The sequence below is a fragment of the Ammospiza caudacuta genome, chromosome 1 (assembly GCF_027887145.1).
Source record: "Ammospiza caudacuta isolate bAmmCau1 chromosome 1, bAmmCau1.pri, whole genome shotgun sequence".
Classification (NCBI taxonomy): Eukaryota; Metazoa; Chordata; class Aves; order Passeriformes; family Passerellidae; genus Ammospiza; species Ammospiza caudacuta.
This window is the reverse complement of record NC_080593.1, coordinates 155,359,763-155,383,165: the sequence shown is the minus strand read 5'-3', so window position 1 is coordinate 155,383,165 and position 23,403 is coordinate 155,359,763. Positions and strand designations below refer to the sequence as shown.

General features: G+C 52.2%; 1 protein-coding gene across 1 annotated transcript in view; it reads right to left on the bottom strand.

Moving 5' to 3' along the window:
• LOC131562298 (maestro heat-like repeat-containing protein family member 1) overlaps positions 1–23,403 on the bottom strand; it is a gene marked incomplete at its 5' end in the record, with an annotated part of 95,633 nt that overhangs the window by 2,860 nt on the left and 69,370 nt on the right. The window contains 9 exon segments of the mRNA XM_058811953.1: positions 3,421–3,486; positions 5,001–5,103; positions 7,791–7,925; positions 8,013–8,165; positions 10,602–10,790; positions 11,753–11,899; positions 12,783–12,897; positions 15,071–15,208; positions 22,971–23,140. Of these exon segments, the coding sequence (XP_058667936.1) occupies positions 3,421–3,486; positions 5,001–5,103; positions 7,791–7,925; positions 8,013–8,165; positions 10,602–10,790; positions 11,753–11,899; positions 12,783–12,897; positions 15,071–15,208; positions 22,971–23,140 (1,216 nt within the window).

The following is a 23,403-nucleotide window of genomic DNA, read 5'->3' as shown; positions in this document are numbered from 1 at the left end:
ATAAATTAAAATTAAATGCTCATGATGATCCCCCAAAAAAAAAATTAAAATTAAAGGCTCAGGATTATCCCAAAAAAACCCAAACTTAAAGGCAGGGGATGATCCCAAAAAATTAAAATTAAATGGTAGGGATTAAAACTGAACTCAAAACTGAAATGAAAGTTTTGGGATGATCCCAAAAAACTCCCAGTAGAGGTTTCGGATGATCCCAAAACCTCTAAAATCAGAATGCTCCAGATGGTCCCAAACAATTCAAATCTTGGGACGATCCCAAAAAATTAAAGGAGAGGCTCAGGATAATCCTAAAAATCTATAATTAAAATTAAATGCTCACGATGATCCCAAAAAAAAAAATTAAAATTAAAGGCTCAGGATTATCCCAAAAAAACCCAAACTTAAAGGCAGGGGATGATCCCAAAAAATTAAAATTAAATGGTAGGGATGATCCCAAAAAATTAAAACTGAACTCAAAACTGAAATGAAAGTTTTGGGATGATCCCAAAAAACTCCCAGTGGAGGTTTCGGATGATCCCAAAAGCTCTAAAATCAGAATGAAATGCTCCAGATGATCCCAAACAATTCAAATCTTGGGACGATCCCACAAAATTAAAGGAGAGGCTCAGGATAATCCTAAAAATCTATAATTAAAATTAAACGCTCACCATGATCCCAAAAAAAAAATTAAAATTAAAGGCTCAGGATTATCCCAAAAAAACCCAAACTTAAAGGCAGGGGATGATCCCAAAAAATTAAAATTAAATGGTAGGGATTAAAACTGAACTCAAAACTGAAATGAAAGTTTTGGGATGATCCCAAAAAACTCAGTGGAGGTTTCGGATGATCCCAAAAGCTCTAAAATCAAAATGCTCCAGATGATCCCAAACAATTCAAATCTTGGGACGATCCCAAAAAATTAAAGGAGAGGCTCAGGATAATCCTAAAAATCTATAAATTAAAATTAAATGCTCATGATGATCCCCCAAAAAAAAAATTAAAATTAAAGGCTCAGGATTATCCCAAAAAAACCCAAACTTAAAGGCAGGGGATGATCCCAAAAAATTAAAATTAAATGGTAGGGATTAAAACTGAACTCAAAACTGAAATGAAAGTTTTGGGATGATCCCAAAAAACTCCCAGTAGAGGTTTCGGATGATCCCAAAACCTCTAAAATCAGAATGCTCAAGATGGTCCCAAACAATTCAAATCTTGGGACGATCCCACAAAATTAAAGGAGAGGCTCAGGATAATCCTAAAAATCTATAATTAAAATTAAACGCTCACGATGATCCCAAAAAAAAAATTAAAATTAAAGACTCAGTATCATCCCAAAAAAACCCAAACTTAAAGGCAGAGGATGATCCCAAGAAATGAAAACTGAACTCAAAACTAAGATGAAAGTTTTGGGATGATCCCAAAAAACTCCCAGTAGAGGTTTCGGATGATCCCAAAAGCTCTAAAATCAAAATGCTCCAGATGATCCCAAACAATTCAAATCTTGGGACGATCCCAAAAAATCAAAACGAGAAGTGAAGCCTCGGGCCCCCGTGAGCCAGGGAATTCGGGGCCGGGTTGGAAATTCCCGGCCAGGATTCCTTCCCAAATCCCCGAGCCGGGATCTCATCCCGGGGTTTTTTATTTCCCAGTTTTTTCCCTGGTTCCATCCCACGTTTTTTGGGATTTTCCCCCGTTTCTGTCGGGATCAGAGAACCCCCCCGGGATGGCCAAACTCCCGGGAATTGCGGGCGAATTCCTCCTGCCCCCTTTTCTCCCGCGAGGGCCCTCGGAGCCGCCGGAAAATCGGATTTTTCCCTTTTTTAGAGTTTTCTGCGGCCGCCTTGGAAAGGTCGGGAATTTTCCGGGCTCGGCTCCACGGGGTGAGCTCAGAGCTGAGAGGGGAAAAAATCCCGAAAATCCAGAAAAGTGAGGTCATCCCCGTGCCAGGGAGCCAGGAGGGCTGGGAAACGGGGATTTTTGGCCCCAAAAATGGGATTTATTTTCCTAAAAACTGGGAGGATTTTTCCCTAAAATTGGGATTTTTTTTCTCCCCTAAAAATGGGAATTTTTTTTTTCCTAAAATTCAGGGATTTTTTTCCCCTGAAAATGGGAATTTTTTTTTTTTCCTAAAATTCAGGGATTTTTTTCCCCTAAAAATGGGGGTTTTCCCCCTAAAAAGGAAGAATTTTGGCCTGAAAAATGGGCATTTTTTCCCCAAAAAGTGGGAATTTTTTCTCGTTAGGAATGAGGAATTTTGGCCTGAACATGGGACTTTTCCCCCCTAAACATGGGGTTTTACTCCCTAAAAATGAGGAATTTTGACCTGGAAAATGGGATGTTTTTCCCCTAAAAAAAGTAGATTTTTTGCCTGAAAATGGGAGTTTTTCCCTAAAAATGGGAATTTTTTTCCCTAAAAATGGGATTTTCTCCCTAAAAATGAGGAAATTTCATGTGAAAAATGGCATTCCCCCCCCCGCTAAAACCAGGATTTGTTTGGCCTACAAATGAGGAATTTTGGCCTGAAAAATGAGATGTTTTTCCATTAAAAATGGGAATTTTTTCCCCCTAAAAATGAGGAATTTTGGCCTGAAAAATGGGAATTTTTTCCCTAAAAATGAAGAAATTTTTGACTGAAAAATGGCATTCTTTCCCCTAAAACTGGGAATTTTTTTCTCGCTAAGAATGAGGAATTTTGGCCTGAAAAATGGAATTATTTTTCCCACCAATAATGGGATTTTTCTCCCTAAAAATGAGGGATTTTGGCCTGAAAAATGGGATTTTCTTCCCTAAGAATGAGGAATTTGGCCCTAAAAACACAGGATGTTCCCCAAAAATTGAAGTTCAGGTCCTACAAAATGTAGATTTTTTTTTCCTTAGAAGTTGGGAATTCGGGAATTCAAGAATTCAGGGATTTGAGAATTTGGGAATTCAGGGATTTGGGAATTTGGGAATTCAGGGATTCGGGAACTTGGAAATGTGGAAATTTGGAAATTTGGGAATTCAGGGGTTCAGGAATCCGGGAGTTTGGAAATGTGGAAATTAGGGGATTTGGGAATTCATGAATTCAGAGATTTGGGATTTGGGAAATTTGGGAATTCAAGGATTTCGGAATTTGGAAATTCAGGAATTTGGGAATTTGGAAATTCAGGAATTCAGGAATTTGGAAATTCGGGCATTCAGGAATTTGGGGATTTGTAAATTCAGGAATTCAGGAATTTGGAAATTCGGGCATTCAGGAATTTGGGGATTTGGAAATTCAGGAATTCAGGAATTTGGAAATTCGGGCATTCAGGAATTTGGGGATTTGGAAATTTGGAAATTGGAGAATTCGGGAATTTGGGAATTGGGGAATTCAGGGATTCAGGAATTTGTGATTTTGGTGATTTGGAAATCCGGGAATTTGGGAATCTGGGAATTCCCACTCACCAGAGATGAGCTGGTCCAGGTCCACCTGCTGGCCCTGCTCCTCGTCCATGTGGAGCACCAGGAACCCTGGAGGGAATTTCGGGAGCAGGGGTTGGAACAGTCCCTAAAAACCCCAAAATTACCCCAAAAAAGCCCCATCAAAATATCCCAAAACTGAGGGAAACCAGCTCAAAGCCCCCAGGAGCGACGTCACCCCCTGGTGACAAAGGCCACCCCTGGGACCCCAGAACCCGAGACCGGCTGGGAACAAGTTTGGGACTCCAAAATCTTCAAAACTGCCCCCAAAACCATCCAGGATCACCCCAAAACAACCTAAACCAGCCCAAAAAACCCCCGGGGACCTTCAGGGCTGATGCCACCTCCTGGTGACAAAGGCCACCACTGTGGTGACACCAAGGAGGAGAGCCCTGAGTCTACCAGGGGAAAAGTTTGGGTCACCAGGGACCCCAAAATTGTTAAAATTACCTCAAAAACCATCCAGGATCACCCCAAAGCAACCAAAACCAAACCAAAAAACTCTTGGTGACCTCCAGAGCTAATGTCACCCCTGGTGACAGAAGCCACCACCGTGGTGACATCAAGGGGCACGGGGACCTGAGTCCAGCTGGGGACAAGACTGTGGTCACCAGAGGCCCCAGAAGCTTCTGAATTACCCCCAGAATCGCCCAAAGAACAAAACCCCACCTAAAATCCCCATGGGATCCTCCAGGAGCGATGTCACCCCCTGGTGACAAAGGCCACCCCTGGGACCACAAGAGTTGGCAGAACCCGAGACCAGCTGGGAACAAGTTTGGGCTCATCAGGGACTCCAAAATCTTCACAACTGCCCCCAAAACCATCCAGGATCACCCCAAAACAACCTAAACCAGCCCAAAAAACCCTCGGGGACCTTCAGGGCTGGTGACAAAGGCCACCACTGTGGTGACTCCAAGGAGGAGAGACCTGAGTCTACCAGGGGACAAGTTTGGGTCACCGGGGACCCCAAAATGTCCCCAGAATGCCCTGAAACCACCAAAAACCAGCCCAAACCCTCTGGGGGACCTCCAGGGTTGCTGTCACCTCCTGGTGACAAAGGCCACCATTGTGATTCCAAGAGGTGACAGAAGCAGGGGACAAGACTGGGGTCCCTCAGAATTACCCCAAAACTGATCCAAAACCACCCAGAATGAGCCCAAACCCCCTTGGGGACCTCCAGGGTTGATGTCACCTCCTGGTGACAAAGGCCACCACTGTGACCAAAATGGGGGACAACACCAAGGACTGGCTGGGGACAGGACTGAGGTCAACCAGGGAGCACCAAATCCCCAAAAATCACCCCAAAACAACTAAAACCAGCCCAAAAACCCCTTGGGGACCTGCAGGACCAACGGTACCCCTGGTGACAAAGGCCACCACTGTGGTGACCCCGGGGAGAGCAGTCCACCTGGGGACAAGATCGGGGTCACCAGGGAGCCCAAAACTTTCAGATTTACCGCAGAAATGACCCAAAACCGCCCAGAACCAGCCCAAAAGCCCTCGGGGACGCCCAGGGGCGACGCCACCCCCGGTGACAAAGGCCACCGCGCGTCCCCGTCCCTCACCGATGAACATGGCCGCCGCCGCCCGCAGCTCCCGCCAGGGGCTCTTGAAGTAGAAGAGGTTGGTGGAGATGAGGCGGCTCAGCAGCGCGGGGTGGCTGCGCATCTGCGGGGACACACGGGACGTTGGGGACACTGGGGGGACACTGGGGACATTGGGGACACTGGGGGGACATTGGGGACACTGGGGGAACATTGGGGACGTGGGGGCAATGGGGACACTGGGGACATTGGGGACATTGGGGACACTGGGGACACTGGGGACATTGGGGACATTGGGGACATTGGGGACACTGGGGACACTGGGGACATTGGGGACATTGGGGACATCGGGGACACTGGAGACACTGGGGGGACATTGGGGACAGAATGGACATTGGGGACATGAGGGACACTGGGGACACTGGGGACACTGGGGACAGCGGGGACACTGGGGGGACATTGGGGACATTGGAGGCATTGGGGACTGAGAAGACACTGGGGGGACATTGGGAACATTGGGGACATGAGGGACAATGGGGACACTGGGGACATCGGGGACTTTGGGGACAGAATGGACATTGGGGACATGAGGGACACTGGGGACACTGGGGACACTGAGGGGACAGCGGGGACACTGGGGACATTGGGGACACTGGGGGGACACTGGGGACATTGGGGACATTGGGGACACTGGGGGGACATTGGGGACGTGGAGACAATGGGGACACTGGGGACATTGGGGACAGAACGGACACTGGGGACATGAGGGACACTGGGGACACTGGGGACAGCGGGGACACTGGGGACATTGGGGACACTGGGGGGACATTGGGGACACTGGGGGGACATTGGGGACATTGGGGGCATTGGGGGCATTGGGGACTGAGAAGACACTGGGGGGACATTGGGAACATTGGGGACATGAGGGACAATGGGGACACTGGGGACATCGGGGACATTGGGGACATTGGGGACAGAATGGACATTGGGGACATGAGGGACACTGGGGACACTGGGGACATTGGGGACACTGGAGGGACATTGGGGACGTGGGGACAATGGGGACACTGGGGACACTGGGGACATTGGGGACAGAATGGACACTGGGGACACTGGGGACATTGGGGACACTGGGGGGACATTGGGGACGTGGAGACAATGGGGACACTGGGGACATTGGGGACATTGGGGACACTGGGGGCATGAGGGACACTGGGGACACTGGGGACATTGGGGAGAGAACGGACAATGGGGACACTGGAACCAGAGGAGGCAGAGGGGACACTGAGGAGACACTGGGGGCAATGGGGACATTGGGGACATTGGGACATTGGGGACAGAGGGGACATTGGGGACATTGGGGACTGAGGAGATATTGGGGACGTTGGGAACACTGGGGACATGAGGGGCACAGGGGACACTGGGGACATTGGGGACATAACAGACATTGGGGACATTGGGGACAGAGGAGGCAGAGGGGACACTGAGGAGACACTGGGGACATTGGGAGCAATGGGGACAGAGGGGACATTGGAACTGAGGAGACATCGGGGACATTGGGGACAGTAGGGACAGAGGGGACATTGGGGACATTCTGAGGGATTTGGGACATCGGGGACATTGAGATAACTGGGGACATTGCAGGATAGGGGACATTGGGGATGTTGGGGACACTGGGGACACTGAGGGGATTGGGGGGATGTAGGAATATGGGACATGGGGGACACTCCGGCCATGCAGGGAAATGGGAAAACCCAGAGGCCCCACGGTGTGCCCATCCCAATCTAATCCCATGCCCACATTCCCAGTGTCCCAACATCCCAAAGTCCCAATATCCCAATATCCCAATGTCCCAATGTCCCAATATCCCAACGTCCCAAAGTCCCAACGTCCCAATGTCCCAATGTCCCAATATCCCAATATCCCAATGTCCCAATGTCCCAATATCCCAACGTCCCAACGTCCCAATGTCCCAATGTCCCAATGTCCCAATGTCCCAACGTCCCAGTGTCCCAATATCCCAATGTCCCAACGTCCCAACGTCCCAATCCCAATGTCCCAATGTCCCAAAGTCCCAATATCCCAATATCCCAATGTCCCAACGTCCCAACGTCCCAACGTCCCAATGTCCCAATGTCCCAACGTCCCAATGTCCCAACGTCCCAAAGTACCAATGTCCCAATGTCCCAATATCCCAATGTCCCAATATCCCAATGTCCCAATGTCCCAATGTCCCAATGTCCCAATGTCCCAATGTCCCAACGTCCCAACGTCGCAATGTCCCAATGTCCCAACGTCCCAGTGTCCCAATATCCCAATGTCCCAATGTCCCAATGTCCCAATGTCCCAAATCCCCGCGATGTCGCACCAGGAACTTGGTCGTTGTTGATGAACTCCCCATAATGCAGCCCCCGCACATCCCCAAATTCCAATATCCTAATATCCCCCATATCCCAACATCCCAAATGCCAATACCCCGATATCCCCAATATCCCAAAATCCCAAAATCCCAATATCCCAAAATCCCAAAATCCCAATATCCCAATATCCCACTATCCCAATATCCCAAAATCCCACTATCCCACTATCCCAAAATCCCAATATCCCACTATCCCAAAATCCCACTATCCCAATATCCCAAAATCCCCGCGATGTCGCGCCAGAAACTTGGCAGTGTTGTTGATGAACTCCCCGTAGCGCAGCCCCCAGAAATTCCAAAATCCCAATATCCCAATCCCATTCCCACATATCCTTATTTCCCGACGTCCCAACGCCCCGACACCCCAAAACCCCCGCGATGCGCTGTCGCACCAGGAACTTGGCGGCGTCGTTGACGAACTCCCCGTAGTGCAGCCCCCGCTCCTCCCGCAGGTGATTCGCGAACATTTCCCGGAGCCCCTCGCAGCCCAGGCTGGGCCCGCACATCCTCAGCGCGAACTTGCACGCCTGGAAAACCGGGAATGCCGGGAGCTGGGCACGGGGCATCCCCAGATCTCCCAGCCCGAAGCCCCGGGAACTCCCGGGCAGCCCCACCTTGACCACGTCGGGCTGGGGGTCCTGTAGGTGCAGCAGGAGCGTCACGAGCCCGTTGAGGATCTGCTCCGAGAAAACCTCGGAGTCGGCGCGGCCGAAGCGGGACAGGTTCCCGAAGAGGAGGATGGAGGAGTGCCGCAGCTCCGCGTGCTCCTGGGAAAGCGGGGAAAAACGGGAATGGCGGGGGGAAAATCCCAGAGATGCCATCCTGGGAACCCCAAATCCCCGTCCTCTGATCCCAAAATCCCACCCTGGGATGCCACCATTCCCAATCCCGGTAATCCCACCATTCCCACCCTGGGATGCCACCATTCCCAATCCCGGTAATCCCACCATTCCCACCCTGGGATCCCAAAATCCCCATCCCGTTTTTCCCACCATCCCAATCCTGTTGTCCCCCAAGCCTGGGGCCAATCCCAGCGGGAAAATCCCAATGGGACGATCCAAAGGGACGAATCCCAACGGGAAAATCCCAGTGGACCAATCCCAGTGGGACAATTCCAAAGGGACAAATCCCAACGGGACAATTCCGGTGGGTAAATCCCAATGGGCCGATCCCAATGGGAAAATCCCAAAGGGAAAATTCCAATGGGAAAAACTCACTGGGAAAATCCCAATGGGCCAATCCCAGCGGGAAAATCTCAATGGAAAAACCCCAGTGGGCCAATCCCAATGGGAAAATCTTGATGGAAAAATCCCAACGGGACAATTCCAATGGGAAAAACCCCACGGGAAAATTCCAATGGGAAAATCCCAATGGGACAATTCCAAAGGGAAAATCTTGACGGAAAAATTCCAATGGGAAAATCCCAGTCGGACAATCCCAATGGAACAATCCTAGTGGGAAAATCCCAGTGGGACAAATCCAATGGGGAAAACCCAATGGAAAAATCCCAACGGGACAATTCCAATGGGAAAAACCACACAGGAAAATTCCAATGGGAAAATCCCAATGGGACAATTCCAAAGGGGAAAATCTTGATGGGAAAATCCCAACCGGGCAATTCCAATTGGAAAATTCCAATGGGAAAATCCCAGGGGGACAATGCCAGTGGGACATCCCCAATGGAACAATCCCAGTGGGAAAATCCCAATGGGAAAATCCTAGTGGGAAAATCACGATGGGACAATTCCAGATGGAAAAATCCCAACGGGACAATTCCAATGGGAAAAACCCCATGGGAAAATTCCAAAGGGAAAATCTTGATGGAAAAATTCCAATGGGAAAATCCCAGTCGGACAATCCCAATGGAACAATCCTAGCGGGAAAATCCCAATGGGACAATTCCAATGGGGAAAACCCAATGGGAAAATCCCAGTGGGAAAATCCCAATGGGAAAATCCCAGTGGGACAAATCCAATGGGGAAAATCCCGATGGGAAAATCCCAGTGGGACAAATCCAGTGGGAAAATCCTGACGGGAAAATCCCAATGGGACAAATCCAATGGGGAAAACCCCACGGGAAAATTCCAATGGGAAAATCCCAATGGGACAAATCCAATGGGAAAAACCCCACGGGAAAATTCCAATGGGAAAATCCCAGTGGGACAAATCCAATGGGGAAAATCCTGATGGGAAAATCCCAGTGGGACAAATCCAATGGGGAAAATCCCGATGGGAAAATCCCAGTGGGACAAATCCAGTGGGAAAATCCTGACGGGAAAATCCCAATGGGACAAATCCAATGGGGAAAACCCAATGGGAAAATCCCAGTGGGCCAATTGCAATGGGAAAATCCCAATGGGAAAATCCCAGTGGGACAAATCCAATGGGAAAATCCCAATGGGAAAATCCCAGTGGGACAAATCCAATGGGAAAATCCCAATGGGAAAATCCCAGTGGGACAAATCCAGTGGGAAAATCCTGACGGGAAAATCCCAATGGGACAAATCCAGTGGGAAAATCCTGACGGGAAAATCCCAATGGGACAAATCCAATGGGGAAAACCCCACGGGAAAATTCCAATGGGAAAATCCCAATGGGACAAATCCAATGGGAAAAACCCCACGGGAAAATTCCAATGGGAAAATCCCAGTGGGACAAATCCAATGGGGAAAATCCTGATGGGAAAATCCCAGTGGGACAAATCCAATGGGGAAAATCCCGATGGGAAAATCCCAGTGGGACAAATCCAGTGGGAAAATCCTGACCGGAAAATCCCAATGGGACAAATCCAATGGGGAAAACCCAATGGGAAAATCCCAGTGGGCCAATTGCAATGGGAAAATCCCAATGGGAAAATCCCAGTGGGACAAATCCAGTGGGAAAATCCCGATGGGAAAATCCCAGTGGGACAAATCCAGTGGGAAAATCCTGACGGGAAAATCCCAATGGGACAAATCCAGTGGGAAAATCCTGACGGGAAAATCCCAATGGGACAAATCCAATGGGGAAAACCTGACGGGAAACCCCAATGGGACAAATCCCAATGGACCAATCCCAGTTGGACCCTCAGCCCAGCACAGGAGCACGGATGAACATCCAGGAGAAATGCCAGCCCGAGGGAGAAATCTGGGATGGGGAATCCCCACGGGATGGACCCAAGGTCATTCCCAGCCCCGGGAACGGCGGGCGGGACGGCTCCTCACGCTGTCGAAGAAGGGCCGGATGCGGATGGCGACGTGCAGCACCATGGACTGCACGTCCCGCTCCTCCAGGTGGTCCAGGATCCTGGAGAGGCTGGACATGGCCTCCAGCGCCAGCAGGTTGTTGGGGTCGTCCTTGTCGTCCAGGCCGTTGACCATGGAGGCCAGCAGCTGCGAGCCGTGCCGCCGGATCTGCCGGGAAAACCGGGATCGCAGCCGGGAAAACACCGGATACGGAGCCCTGGGAGGGAGCTGGGAGGGGATTGTCCCGGAGAAAATTGGGATTGAGGGGATTCAGGGGGATCCAGGGCAGGGTCTGCTCCCAGGGACAAAAAGGAATGGGCTCAAGTTGGGATTTTTGGGAATATTCCCCTGGGATTTTGGGGCAAACAGGGATTTGGTGGGATGGAAATCGGGGAATTCCCAGGAGGGGCTGAGGGAGCTGTTGGGGCACATCCCAGAGAAAAGTGGGACGGAGGGGATCCAGGGGGAGTTTGGGATCTGCCCTGAGGGAAAAAGGGCTGGGGAAAGAGGGAATGGGCTCAAGTTGGGATTTTTGGGAATATTCCCCTGGAATTTGGGCAAACAGGGATTTGGTGGGTTCGTGGTTGGGATGGGAATGGGGGAGTTCCCAGTAGGGGCTGAGGGAGCTGGGGGGCTGATCCTGGAGAAAAGTGGGATGGAAGGGATCCAGGGGGATCCACGGTGGGATCTGCTCCCAGGCAATGGGACAGGATCCAAGGAATGACCTCAGGTTGGGATTTTTGGGAAAATTCCCCACGAATTTGGTGGAATTCTGGGATCTGGGGCTTTGGGAAGCAGGGAATGAACTGAGACCAAGGATTCCCATGAAAAGCTGGGAAAAGGGGCCGATCCCAGCTGGAATTCCTGCAGCTCCTGGAAATGTTCCTGGGTGTCCCTGGAAAACGGGGCCGGGGAAAGGCTCTGGCACTTCCCAGGATTCCCGGGAATGGCTCCAGAAAATCGGGATTTTTAGGATTTGGAGCCTTCCGATGCATCCCAATCCCTGGAGCTCCCACAAAACCTCACCCCAATGTTCTGGAGGGAATTCCTTCCCCTGTGGAAGCGGGAATCCATTCCCAACCTTCCTCCAAATCCCAAATCCCAAATTCCCGGAGCTGCTCCCATCCCACCTGTTCCGGGGACCCCGAGGCGACGTTGCCGAGCCCGCGGAGCGCCAGGACGCGCACCAGGAGGCAGGAATCCTTCTCCAGGGCCGTCAGCGCGTCCAGGATGGGCTCCAGCAGCACCAGGTCGTTCACCACGTTGTGGTTGAGCAGCTGGAGAAGGGAAAAAAACCTCGGGATACGGCGGGAAAATCCCCCCGGATCAGTGAGGGGAGAGCTCATGGAGGGACGGATGGATGGATGGATGGATGGATGGATGGATGGATGGATGGACAGATGGATCCGTGGGCAGGATGATGGATCCATGGATGGATTCATAGATGGATTCATGGATGGATAGATTCATGGATCAATGGATGTATCCATGGATCCATGGGATGGACGGATGGACGGATGGATGGATGGATGGATGGATGGATGGATGGATGGATGGATGGATCCATGGACAGATGGCTTGGATGATGGATCGATCCATGGGGTGGATGATGGATCCACGCATAGATGGATCCATGGATGGATGGATCTATGGACGGATCCATGGATGCATGGATGGATGGGTGGATGGATGGATGGATGGATGGATGGATGGATCTATGGATGGATGGATGGGTCCATGGATCCATGGATGGATGGATCTACGGATGGATCCATGGATGGATGGATGGATGGGTGGATGGATGGATCTATGGATGGATGGATGGATCTATGGATGAATCCATGGATGGATGGATGGGTCCATGGATCCATGGATGGATGGATCTACGGATGGATCCATGAATGGATGGATGGATGGATGGATCCATGGATGGATGATTTATGGGTAGATGGATCCATGAACCGATCCATGGATAGATGATCTATGGATGGATGGATCCACAAACAGATCCATGGATGGATGATCCATGGATGGATGGATCCACGAACAGATCCATGGATGGATGATCCATGGATGGATGATCCATGGATGGATGGATGGACGGATCCATGGGATGCACGGAGCGCAGCCCATCCGGACATTCCGGCGTTTCCCGCTCACCTCGGCCAGGAAGGCGCTGCTGGTCACCCTCTGGCATTCCAAGGCGCTTCCCAGCACCGGGATGAGGCTCCGCACGATGGGCGGCAGCCGGGGCCCGCAGAGCCGAGCCATCGCCCTGGGGGAACACCAATCCCAGGAATCCTCGGAATTCTGGGAATCCTGGGAATCCCGGGAATCCCGGTCCCCAGGCAGGACCACACCCAGCACGGAAAACCGGGACTGACCCACAGGGAAAGATCTGGAACATCCCGGACACCGCATCCGGGTTTTCTTCGGGATGAGCTCCCCAAAAGTTGGATAATCCCAATCCCGACCCAGGGGTCATTCTCAGATGTTTTGGGACTTTTTTCCCCATTATTCCCGAATGATGGGACGGGATGCACCAGGATGCTCCAGGAATCCCAGGGATGCAGCAGGACAAGGGAGGAGGTTTCCATGGGGACCTTTGGAATCCCATGGAGGTGGGGAGGGAGCGGGGAAGGGAATGAGCCCGGCCACGGGAATGACGGGAAACGCGGGAAGGGTGGGAAATTGTGGGACTGGGGACACCGGGAATTCCGCAGTGGGATTTGGGACTGCGGAATTCCACACTGGGATGGGAGACTCTGGGAATTCCACGGTGGGATCTATGGCACTGGAATTCCGCAGTGGGTGTGGATGGATGGATCCACACAGAGGGAATTCTGCCGTGGGATCAATGACACTGGGAATTCCACAGGGGACTGGGAACAACTGGGAATCCCATACTGGGATGGGTGACACCGGGAATCCCATTTTGGGATGGGTGACACTGGGAGTTCCATACCGGGGTTAGAGACACCGGGAATTCCATACTGGGATCAATGACACTGGGAGTTCCATACTGGGGTTAGAGACACTGGGAATTCCATAGTGGGATCAATGACATGGGGAATGCCATTTTGGGATGGGTGACACTGGGAGTTCCATACTGGGGTTAGAGACACTGGGAATTCCATACTGGGATTGGAGAGTCTGGGAATTCTATACTGGGATGGGAGACACTGGGAATCCCATACTGGGATTGGAGAGTCTGGGAGTTCCATACTGGGATCAGAGACACTGGGAATTCCATTTTGGGATCAATGACACTGGGAATTCCATACTGGGATTGGAGAATCTGGGAATGCCATTTTGGGATGGGTGACACTGGGAATTCCATACTGGGATTGGAGAATCTGGGAATGCCATTTTGGGATGGGTGACACTGGGAGTTCCATACTGGGATTGGAGAGTCTGGGAATTCCATACTGGGATTGGAGAGTCTGGGAATTCTATACTGGGATGGGAGACACTGGGAATCCCATACTGGGATTGGAGACACCGGGAATTCCATACTGGGACTGGAGAATCTGGGAATTCCATACTGGGATTGGAGAGTCTGGGAATTCCATACTGGGATCAGAGACACTGGGAATCCCATACAGGAATCAATGACACTGGGAATTCCATAGTGGGATTTGAGACACTGGGAGTTCCATACTGGGATCAGTGACACTGGGAATTCCATACTGGGATTGGAGAGTCTGGGAATTCTATACTGGGATGGGAGACACTGGGAATTCCATACTGGGATTGGAGACACTGGGAATTCCATACAGGAGTCAATGACACTGGGAATTCCATACTGGGATTGGAGAGTCTGGGAATTCTATACTGGGATAGGAGACACTGGGAATCCCATACTGGGGTTAGAGACACCGGGAATTCCATACTGGGATTGGATAATCTGGGAATTCCATACTGGGATTGGAGAGTCTGGGAATTCCATACTGGGATCAGAGACACTGGGAATCCCATACAGGAATCAATGACACTGGGAATTCCATAGTGGGATTTGAGACACTGGGAGTTCCATACTGGGATCAGTGACACTGGGAATTCCATACTGGGACTGGAGACACTGAGAATTCCATACAGGAATCAATGACACTGGGAATTCCATACTGGGATCAGACACACTAGGAATTCCACACTGGGATCAGAGACACTGGGAATCCCATTTTGGGATCGGAGACACTGGGAATCCCATACAGGAATCAATGACTCTGGGAATTCCATACTGGGACTGGAGGCTCCGGTAATCCCATTTTGGGATGGGTGACACCGGGAATTCCCTACTGGGATCGGAGACATCAGGAATTCCACAGCAGGACCAACTCCCATCTCCAGCCGCCCCCACACCTCCGCATTCCCGGGTGCAAAGTGATCCCACCCCACCCCAAACCCCTGGAATTCCCTGGGAATGAATCTCCCCCAGGATTCCCCACCTGGCCAGGAGGGCGATTCCGTCGTGGTGCCGCTCGGGAATTTCCATCAGTTCCCAGCCCCCGGCGCTCCCCACGTCCTGCACGACGTCGTCGTTCCCGGCGCGCGCCAGCATCGTCCTCAGCGTCTGCACCGCACACCTGGAAAATCGGGATTGGGATCGGGATTGAGTGTGAGAGTTTGGCATTGGGCGGGATCTGGGGCTGGATTTGGGACTGGAGTTGGGATTGGATTCAGATTTAGTTTGGGATTGGTTCTGGGGTTGGATTTGGGATTGGATCTGGTGCTGGATTCAGATTCAGTTTGGGATTGGATCTGGGGCTGGATCTGGGACTGGATTTGGGATTGGGTTTGGGATTGCATTTGGACTTGGGTTCGGGTTCAGAATTGGGTTCGGAATTGGGTTTCAGTTCAGAATTGGATTTGGAATTGGATCTGGCGTTGGATTTGGGATTAGATTCAGGATTGAATCTGGGACTGGATTTGGGATTGGAACTGGGGTTGGATTCGGGATTGGATCTGGGGTTGGATTTGGGATTAGATTTGGGATTGGATTCAGGATTGAATCTGGGACTGGATTTGGGATTGGAACTGGGGTTGGATTCGGGATTGGATCTGGGGTTGGATTTGGGATTAGATTTGGGATTGGATTCAGGATTGAATCTGGGACTGGATTTGGGATTGATTTAAGGATTTGGTTCAAAATTAGATTCAGGACTGGGTTTGAGATTGGGTTCAGAAATAGATTCAGGGCTGGGTTTGGGATTGGAGCTGGGATTGGATTTAGGATCAGATTTGCATTCGATTTGGGATTGGATTCAGGATTGGATCTGGGACTGGATTTGGGATTGGATCTGGGGTTGGATTTGGGATTGAATTCAGGATTGGGTTCGGGAATGGATTCAGGACTGGGTTTGGGATTGGATTTGGGATTGGAGTTGGGATTGGGTTCAAGACTAGATTCAGAGCTGGGTTTGCGATTGGGTTCAGAAATGGATTTGTGACTGGGTTTGGAATTGCATTTGGGATTGGAGTTGGGATTGGGTTCAGGGTTGGATTCAAGATTAGATTCAGAGCTGGGTTTGGGATTGGGTTCAGAAATGGATTCGGGATTGGGTTTGGAATTGCATTTGGGATTGGAGTTGGGATTGGGCTCAGGGTTGGATTCAAGATTAGATTCAGAGCTGGGTTTGGGATTGGGTTCAGAAATGGATTCGGGATTGGGTTTGGAATTGCATTTGGGATTGGAGTTGGGATTGGATTCAGGGTTGGATTCAAGATTAGATTCAGAGCTGGGTTTGGGATTGGGTTCAGAAATGGATTCGGGACTGGGTTTGGGACTGGATTTGGCATTGAAGTTGGGGTTGGATTCGGGACTGGATCTGGGATTGGATTCATGGTTTGATTTGGGACTGGGTTTTGGATTGGATTTGGGATTTGGTTTGTGATTGGATTCGGACTGGATTTGTGATTGGGTTGGGTTTGGCTCTGGCTGCATCCAGGACATCCCCAGGGAATCCCATGCCCGGGGACACCGGGAATTCCGCAGTTGGAGCCATCCCAGCGCACCGGGATCCAAGACAAAAAAAAAACGGGAAGGAAAAAACTCCGGAGCTACTTGAGGGAAATATTTTTTCACGGAACGAAGGATTTATAGGGCTGGGACTGTTCCGCCGCCGAGCAACATCTGGAACAGATCCGTTATCCCGTCAGAACACCGGCAAGGGGAGCCAGGGATAAATCCCGGCTGTCGGAACGGGGATCCCACACACGAAGGGAATCCGGGATTCGGGACGGCCCCTCGGAGCCGCCGTCCCGGGTTTCCCCACCGGGATTTGTCCCGTTCCCCTGGGATTTGTGGGGGGAGTGGGAGAAGCCCAGGGATTCCAGGGCAGCCTCTGGAATGCTGAAAATTTGGGAATAACGATGAAAAATGGATCCCAAACACGGCAATCGCCCTGGAAAACATTCCCTGGCATCTGGAGCATCCTTGGATTCGTGGCTGGAGGGGATGGGACCATCCCAGAGGTTTTCCAACCTCGGCCATTCCCAGAGGATCCAGGATCCCATGGGACCATCCCAGAGGTTTCCCAACCTCGGCCATTCCGTGATTCCAAAGGATCCAGGATCCCATGGGGAAAACCCAAGGAAGAGGCCCAAGGATGGATTCCTGATGGAAAATCCCAGAGTTATCCCAAAAAAATCCTCCAGAGGAGCTGGAAAGGTCCTGGTGGAACTTTCCCTGTTTTGGATGGCCCAGGGAAAAGCGGGACAAGGAATGGGAAGGGGAAAATTCCCGGAAAAAAAAACCCTGGAGTGCCTTGGAGCATCCCAGAAACCTCCAGAGCTTTTCCTGGAATTAATTAAGGACTAATTAAGGAAAGATAGGGATCTGGTGGGCTTGGGAAATCCTGGAATGCGGGAATGGGGTGCGAAGGGAGGGGATTTAAGGATGATCCCATTCCCATGGGGCAGTTCCAGGGGTGTCCATGGAATTCCGGGCTGGTTTGGGATGGAGGGACTTTTGGGATCAGTCCATTCCCAGTTTTTCCATGGGACAATTCCAGGGATGGGGCAGCCCCAGTTTCCCTGGAATTCACTCCCCAACTCCTCCTTCTTTTGGGGAATCTGCTCCAACATCCCATCCCGTCCCATCCCATCCCATCCCATCCCATCCCATCCCATCCCATCCCATCCCATCCCATCCCACCCCATCCCATCCCATCCCACCCCATCCCATTATTCCATTATCCCATCCCATGAATCCATAAATCCCACAAATCCCATGCCATGGATCCCATTCCACCCCATTTCACTATCCCATAAATCCTATAGATCCCATCCCGTTATCCCATTATACCATCCCATAAAAATATAAATTCCATTATCCCACCCGTCCCATCTCATAATTCATATAATTCACATAAACCCCATTCCATAAATCCCATTATCCCATCAATCCCACAAACCCCATCACCCAGTCCCGTTTTTCCCCCAAACCCCTTTTTCCCATGGAATTTCTCCTGGAATTTTCCATGGAATTCCCACCTTTTCCCACAGAATTCCCACGTTTCCCCATGGAATTCCCACGTTTCTCCACCTTTCCCCATAGAATTCCCACCCTTTCCCCAGGGAATCCCCAGAGAATCCCCAATTTTCCCACAAAACTCCCACCCTTTCCCCAGGGAATTCCCACTTTTCCCTATGGAATTCCCACAAGATTCCCACTTTTCCCCACAGAATTCCCGAACTTTTTCCCAGGGAATTCCCACTTTTCCCTATGGAATTCCCACAAGATTCCCACTTTTCCCCACAGAATTCCTGAACTTTTTCCCAGGGAATTCCCCCTTTTCCCCACAGAATTCCCACTTTTCCCCAAGGAATTTCCCCTTTTCCTCACAAAATTTCCCCTTTTCTCCACAAGATCCGCCCTTTTCCCCACTTTTCCCTAGGGAATTCCTACTTTTCCCTACAAAATCCCCAATTTTTCCTACAAAATCCCCATTTTTCCCACGGAATTCCCACTTTTCCCCCCTTTTAGCAATGGAATTCCCAATTTTCCCCCATTTCCCCCATAGAATCCTCCTTTTTCCCCACTTTTCCCCAGGGAATCCCCACTTTTCCCCAGGGAATTGCCACTTTCCCCCCCTCTTCCCCATAAAATTCCCCCTTTCCCCCATTTCCCCCCCTTTTCCCCATAGAATTCCCCCTTTTCCCCAGGGAATTCCCACTTTTCCCCCGCTCTTCCCCATTTCCCCACCTGCAGGGCCGGGGGCAGCCCCAGGAATCCCCACTTTTCCCCACAAAATCCACACTTTTTCCTATAGAAATTCCCACTTTTCCCCACTTTCCCTCAAGGAATTCCCCCCTTCCCCCACAGAATCCTCCATAGAATTCCCGCCCTTTCCCCACTTTTCCTCATGAAATTCCCCCTTTTTCCCTGCTTTTCCCGATAGAATCCCCACTTTTCCCCACAGAATTCCCACTTTGTCCCCACTTTGTCCCCACTTTTCCCCATTTTGCACCTGCAGGGCTGCAGGCCGGCCCTGTTCTGTCCCTGCAGGGCCCGGGGCTGCTACACCCTCAGGGAATCCTCACTTTTCCCCACAGAATTCCCATTTTTTCCCCATTTTTTCCCCATTTTTTCCCCATTCCGCACCTGCAGGGCTGCAGGCCGGCCCTGTTCTGTCCCTGCAGGGCCCGCGGCAGCCGCACCCTCACGGAATCCTCAGTCTTCCCCACAGAATTCCCATTTTTTCCCCATTTTTTCCCCATTTTTTCCCCATTCCGCACCTGCAGGGCTGCAGGCCGGCCCTGTCCTGTCCCTGCAGGGCCCGCGGCAGCCGCACTCCCACAGAATTCCCACTTTTCCCCTCTTTTCCCCACAGAATCCCCACTTTCCCCCCCCTTTTCTCCAGGGAATTCCCATTTTTTCTCCCTTTTTCCTTCAAAACCCCCCACTTTTCCTCAGGGAATTCCACCTTTTCCCGTACTTTCCTCCACAAAACTCCCACTTTTTCCCATAGAAATCCCACAAAATCCTCACTTTTCCCGACAGAATTCCCATTTTTCCCCATTTTTTCCCCATTTTCCCCCCATTCCGCACCTGCAGGGCTGCAGGCCGGCCCTGCAGGGCCCACGGCAGCCGCATTCCTAGGGAATCCCCACTTTTCCCCACAGAATTCCCATTTTCTTCCCCACTTTTCCCTCATTAATTCCCATTTTCCCCCCATTCCGCACCTGCAGGGCTGCAGGCCGGCCCTGTCCCGGCCCTGCAGGGCCCGCGGCAGCCGCACCCTCACAGAATCGCCACTTTTCCCCACAGAATCGCCACTTTTCCCCACAGAATTCCCATTTTTTCCCATTTTCCCCCCATTCCGCACCTGCCGGGCTGCAGGCCGGCCCTGTCCTGTCCCTGCAGGGCCCGGGGCTGCTACACCCTCAGGGAATCCTCACTTTTCCCCACAGAATTCCCATTTTTTCCCCATTTTTTCCCCATTCCGCACCTGCAGGGCTGCAGGCCGGCCCTGTCCTGTCCCTGCAGGGCCCGCGGCAGCCGCACTCCCACAGAATTCCCACTTTTCCCCTCTTTTCCCCACAGAATCCCCACTTTCCCCCCCCTTTTCTCCAGGGAATTCCCATTTTTTCTCCCTTTTTCCTTCAAAACCCCCCACTTTTCCTCAGGGAATTCCACCTTTTCCCGTACTTTCCTCCACAAAACTCCCACTTTTTCCCATAGAAATCCCACAAAATCCTCACTTTTCCCGACAGAATTCCCATTTTTCCCCATTTTTTCCCCATTTTCCCCCCATTCCGCACCTGCAGGGCTGCAGGCCGGCCCTGCAGGGCCCACGGCAGCCGCATTCCTAGGGAATCCCCACTTTTCCCCACAGAATTCCCATTTTCTTCCCCACTTTTCCCTCATTAATTCCCATTTTCCCCCCATTCCGTACCTGCAGGGCTGCAGGCCGGCCCTGTCCCGGCCCTGCAGGGCCCGCGGCAGCCGCACCCTCACAGAATCGCCACTTTTCCCCACAGAATCGCCACTTTTCCCCACAGAATTCCCATTTTTTCCCATTTTCCCCCCATTCCGCACCTGCCGGGCTGCAGGCCGGCCCTGTCCTGTCCCTGCAGGGCCCGGGGCTGCTACACCCTCAGGGAATCCTCACTTTTCCCCACAGAATTCCCATTTTTTCCCCATTTTTTCCCCATTCCGCACCTGCAGGGCTGCAGGCCGGCCCTGTCCTGTCCCTGCAGGGCCCGCGGCAGCCGCACTCCCACAGAATTCCCACTTTTCCCCTCTTTTCCCCACAGAATCCCCACTTTCCCCCCCCTTTTCTCCAGGGAATTCCCATTTTTTCTCCCTTTTCCCTTCAAAACCCCCCACTTTTCCTCAGGGAATTCCACCTTTTCCCGTACTTTCCTCCACAAAACTCCCACTTTTTCCCATAGAAATCCCACAAAATCCTCACTTTTCCCGACAGAATTCCCATTTTTCCCCATTTTTTCCCCATTTTACCCCCATTCCGCACCTGCAGGGCTGCAGGCCGGCCCTGTCCCGGCCCTGCAGGGCCCGCGGCAGCCGCACCCTCACGGAATCCTCAGTCTTCCCCACAGAATTCCCATTTTTTCCCCATTTTTTCCCCATTTTTTCCCCATTCCGCACCTGCAGGGCTGCAGGCCGGCCCTGTCCTGTCCCTGCAGGGCCCGCGGCAGCCGCACTCCCACAGAATTCCCACTTTTCCCCTCTTTTCCCCACAGAATCCCCACTTTCCCCCCCCTTTTCTCCAGGGAATTCCCATTTTTTCTCCCTTTTTCCTTCAAAACCCCCCACTTTTCCTCAGGGAATTCCACCTTTTCCCGTACTTTCCTCCACAAAACTCCCACTTTTTCCCATAGAAATCCCACAAAATCCTCACTTTTCCCGACAGAATTCCCATTTTTCCCCATTTTTTCCCCATTTTCCCCCCATTCCGCACCTGCAGGGCTGCAGGCCGGCCCTGCAGGGCCCACGGCAGCCGCATTCCTAGGGAATCCCCACTTTTCCCCACAGAATCGCCACTTTTCCCCACAGAATTCCCTTTTTTTCCCCATTTGCCCCCCATTCCGCACCTGCCGGGCTGCAGGCCGGCCCTGTCCCGGCCCTGCAGGGACCGCGGCAGCCTCATTTCTATGGAATCCCCACTTTTCCTCACAGAATTCCCATTTTCTTCCCCACTTTTCCCTCATTAATTCCCATTTTCCCCCCATTCCGTACCTGCAGGGCTGCAGGCCGGCCCTGTCCCGGCCCTGCAGGGCCCGCGGCAGCCGCACCCTCACAGAATCGCCACTTTTCCCCACAGAATCGCCACTTTTCCCCACAGAATTCCCATTTTTTCCCATTTTCCCCCCATTCCGCACCTGCCGGGCTGCAGGCCGGCCCTGTCCTGTCCCTGCAGGGCCCGGGGCTGCTACACCCTCAGGGAATCCTCACTTTTCCCCACAGAATTCCCATTTTTTCCCCATTTTTTCCCCATTCCGCACCTGCAGGGCTGCAGGCCGGCCCTGTCCTGTCCCTGCAGGGCCCGCGGCAGCCGCACTCCCACAGAATTCCCACTTTTCCCCTCTTTTCCCCACAGAATCCCCACTTTCCCCCCCCTTTTCTCCAGGGAATTCCCATTTTTTCTCCCTTTTCCCCTCAAAACCCCCTACATTTCCTCAGGGAATTCCACCTTTTCCCGTATTTTCCTCCACAAAACTCCCACTTTTTCCAATAGAAATCCCACAAAATCCTCACTTTTCCCGACAGAATTCCCATTTTTCCCCATTTTATCCCCAGTATTTCCCCATTCCGCACCTGCCGGGCTGCAGGCCGGCCCTGCAGGGCCCACGGCAGCCGCATTCCTAGGGAATCCCCACTTTTCCCCACAGAATTCCCATTTTCTTCCCCACTTTTCCCTCATTAATTCCCATTTTCCCCCCATTCCGCACCTGCAGGGCTGCAGGCCGGCCCTGTCCCAGCCCTGCAGGGCCCGCGGCAGCCGCACCCTCACGGAATCGCCACTTTTCCCCACAGAATTCCCTTTTTTTCCCCATTTCCCCCCCATTCCGCACCTGCCGGGCTGCAGGCCGGCCCTGTCCCGGCCCTGCAGGGCCCGCGGCAGCCGCATTTCTATGGAATCCCCACTTTTCCCCACAGAATCGCCATTTTCTTCCCCACTTTTCCCTCATTAATTCCCATTTTCCCCCCATTCCGCACCTGCAGGGCTGCAGGCCGGCCCTGTCCCGGCCCTGCAGGGCCCGCGGCAGCCGCACCCTCACAGAATCCCCACTCTTCCCCACAGAATCGCCACTTTTCCCCACAGAATCGCCACTTTTCCCCACAGAATTCCCATTTTTCCCCATTTTTTCCCCATTTCGCACCTGCAGGGCTGCAGGCCGGCCCTGTCCCGGCCCTGCAGGGCCCGCGGCAGCCGCACGCCCAGGGCGCAGCCGAGGCGCAGCAGCAGCGCCGGGAAGAGCTCCGGGAACCGCTCCAGCACCGCGGCCGCCGCCTCCGGCACAGACATGAGCTCATCCAGGGCCAGCGTGGCCTGCCGGGGAAAGCGGGAACCCGCGGGACGTGAGCGGCGGAAAAACTCCGGGAAAAACGGGACCGGTGTCCCGTCACCCCGCCGGGTAAAACCCTCATGGAGACACCGAGCAGTGGGGGTTTCCTGCCACGGATTTGGGGATTTTTCTGCCACGGATTTGGGGCTTTCGCAGCAGATCCAAAGGGTTCACTCAGGATTGCTCCTTGAAATAAAACCGGGAACCCCCGGGACATGAGCTGCGGAAAAACTCCGGGAAAACGGGA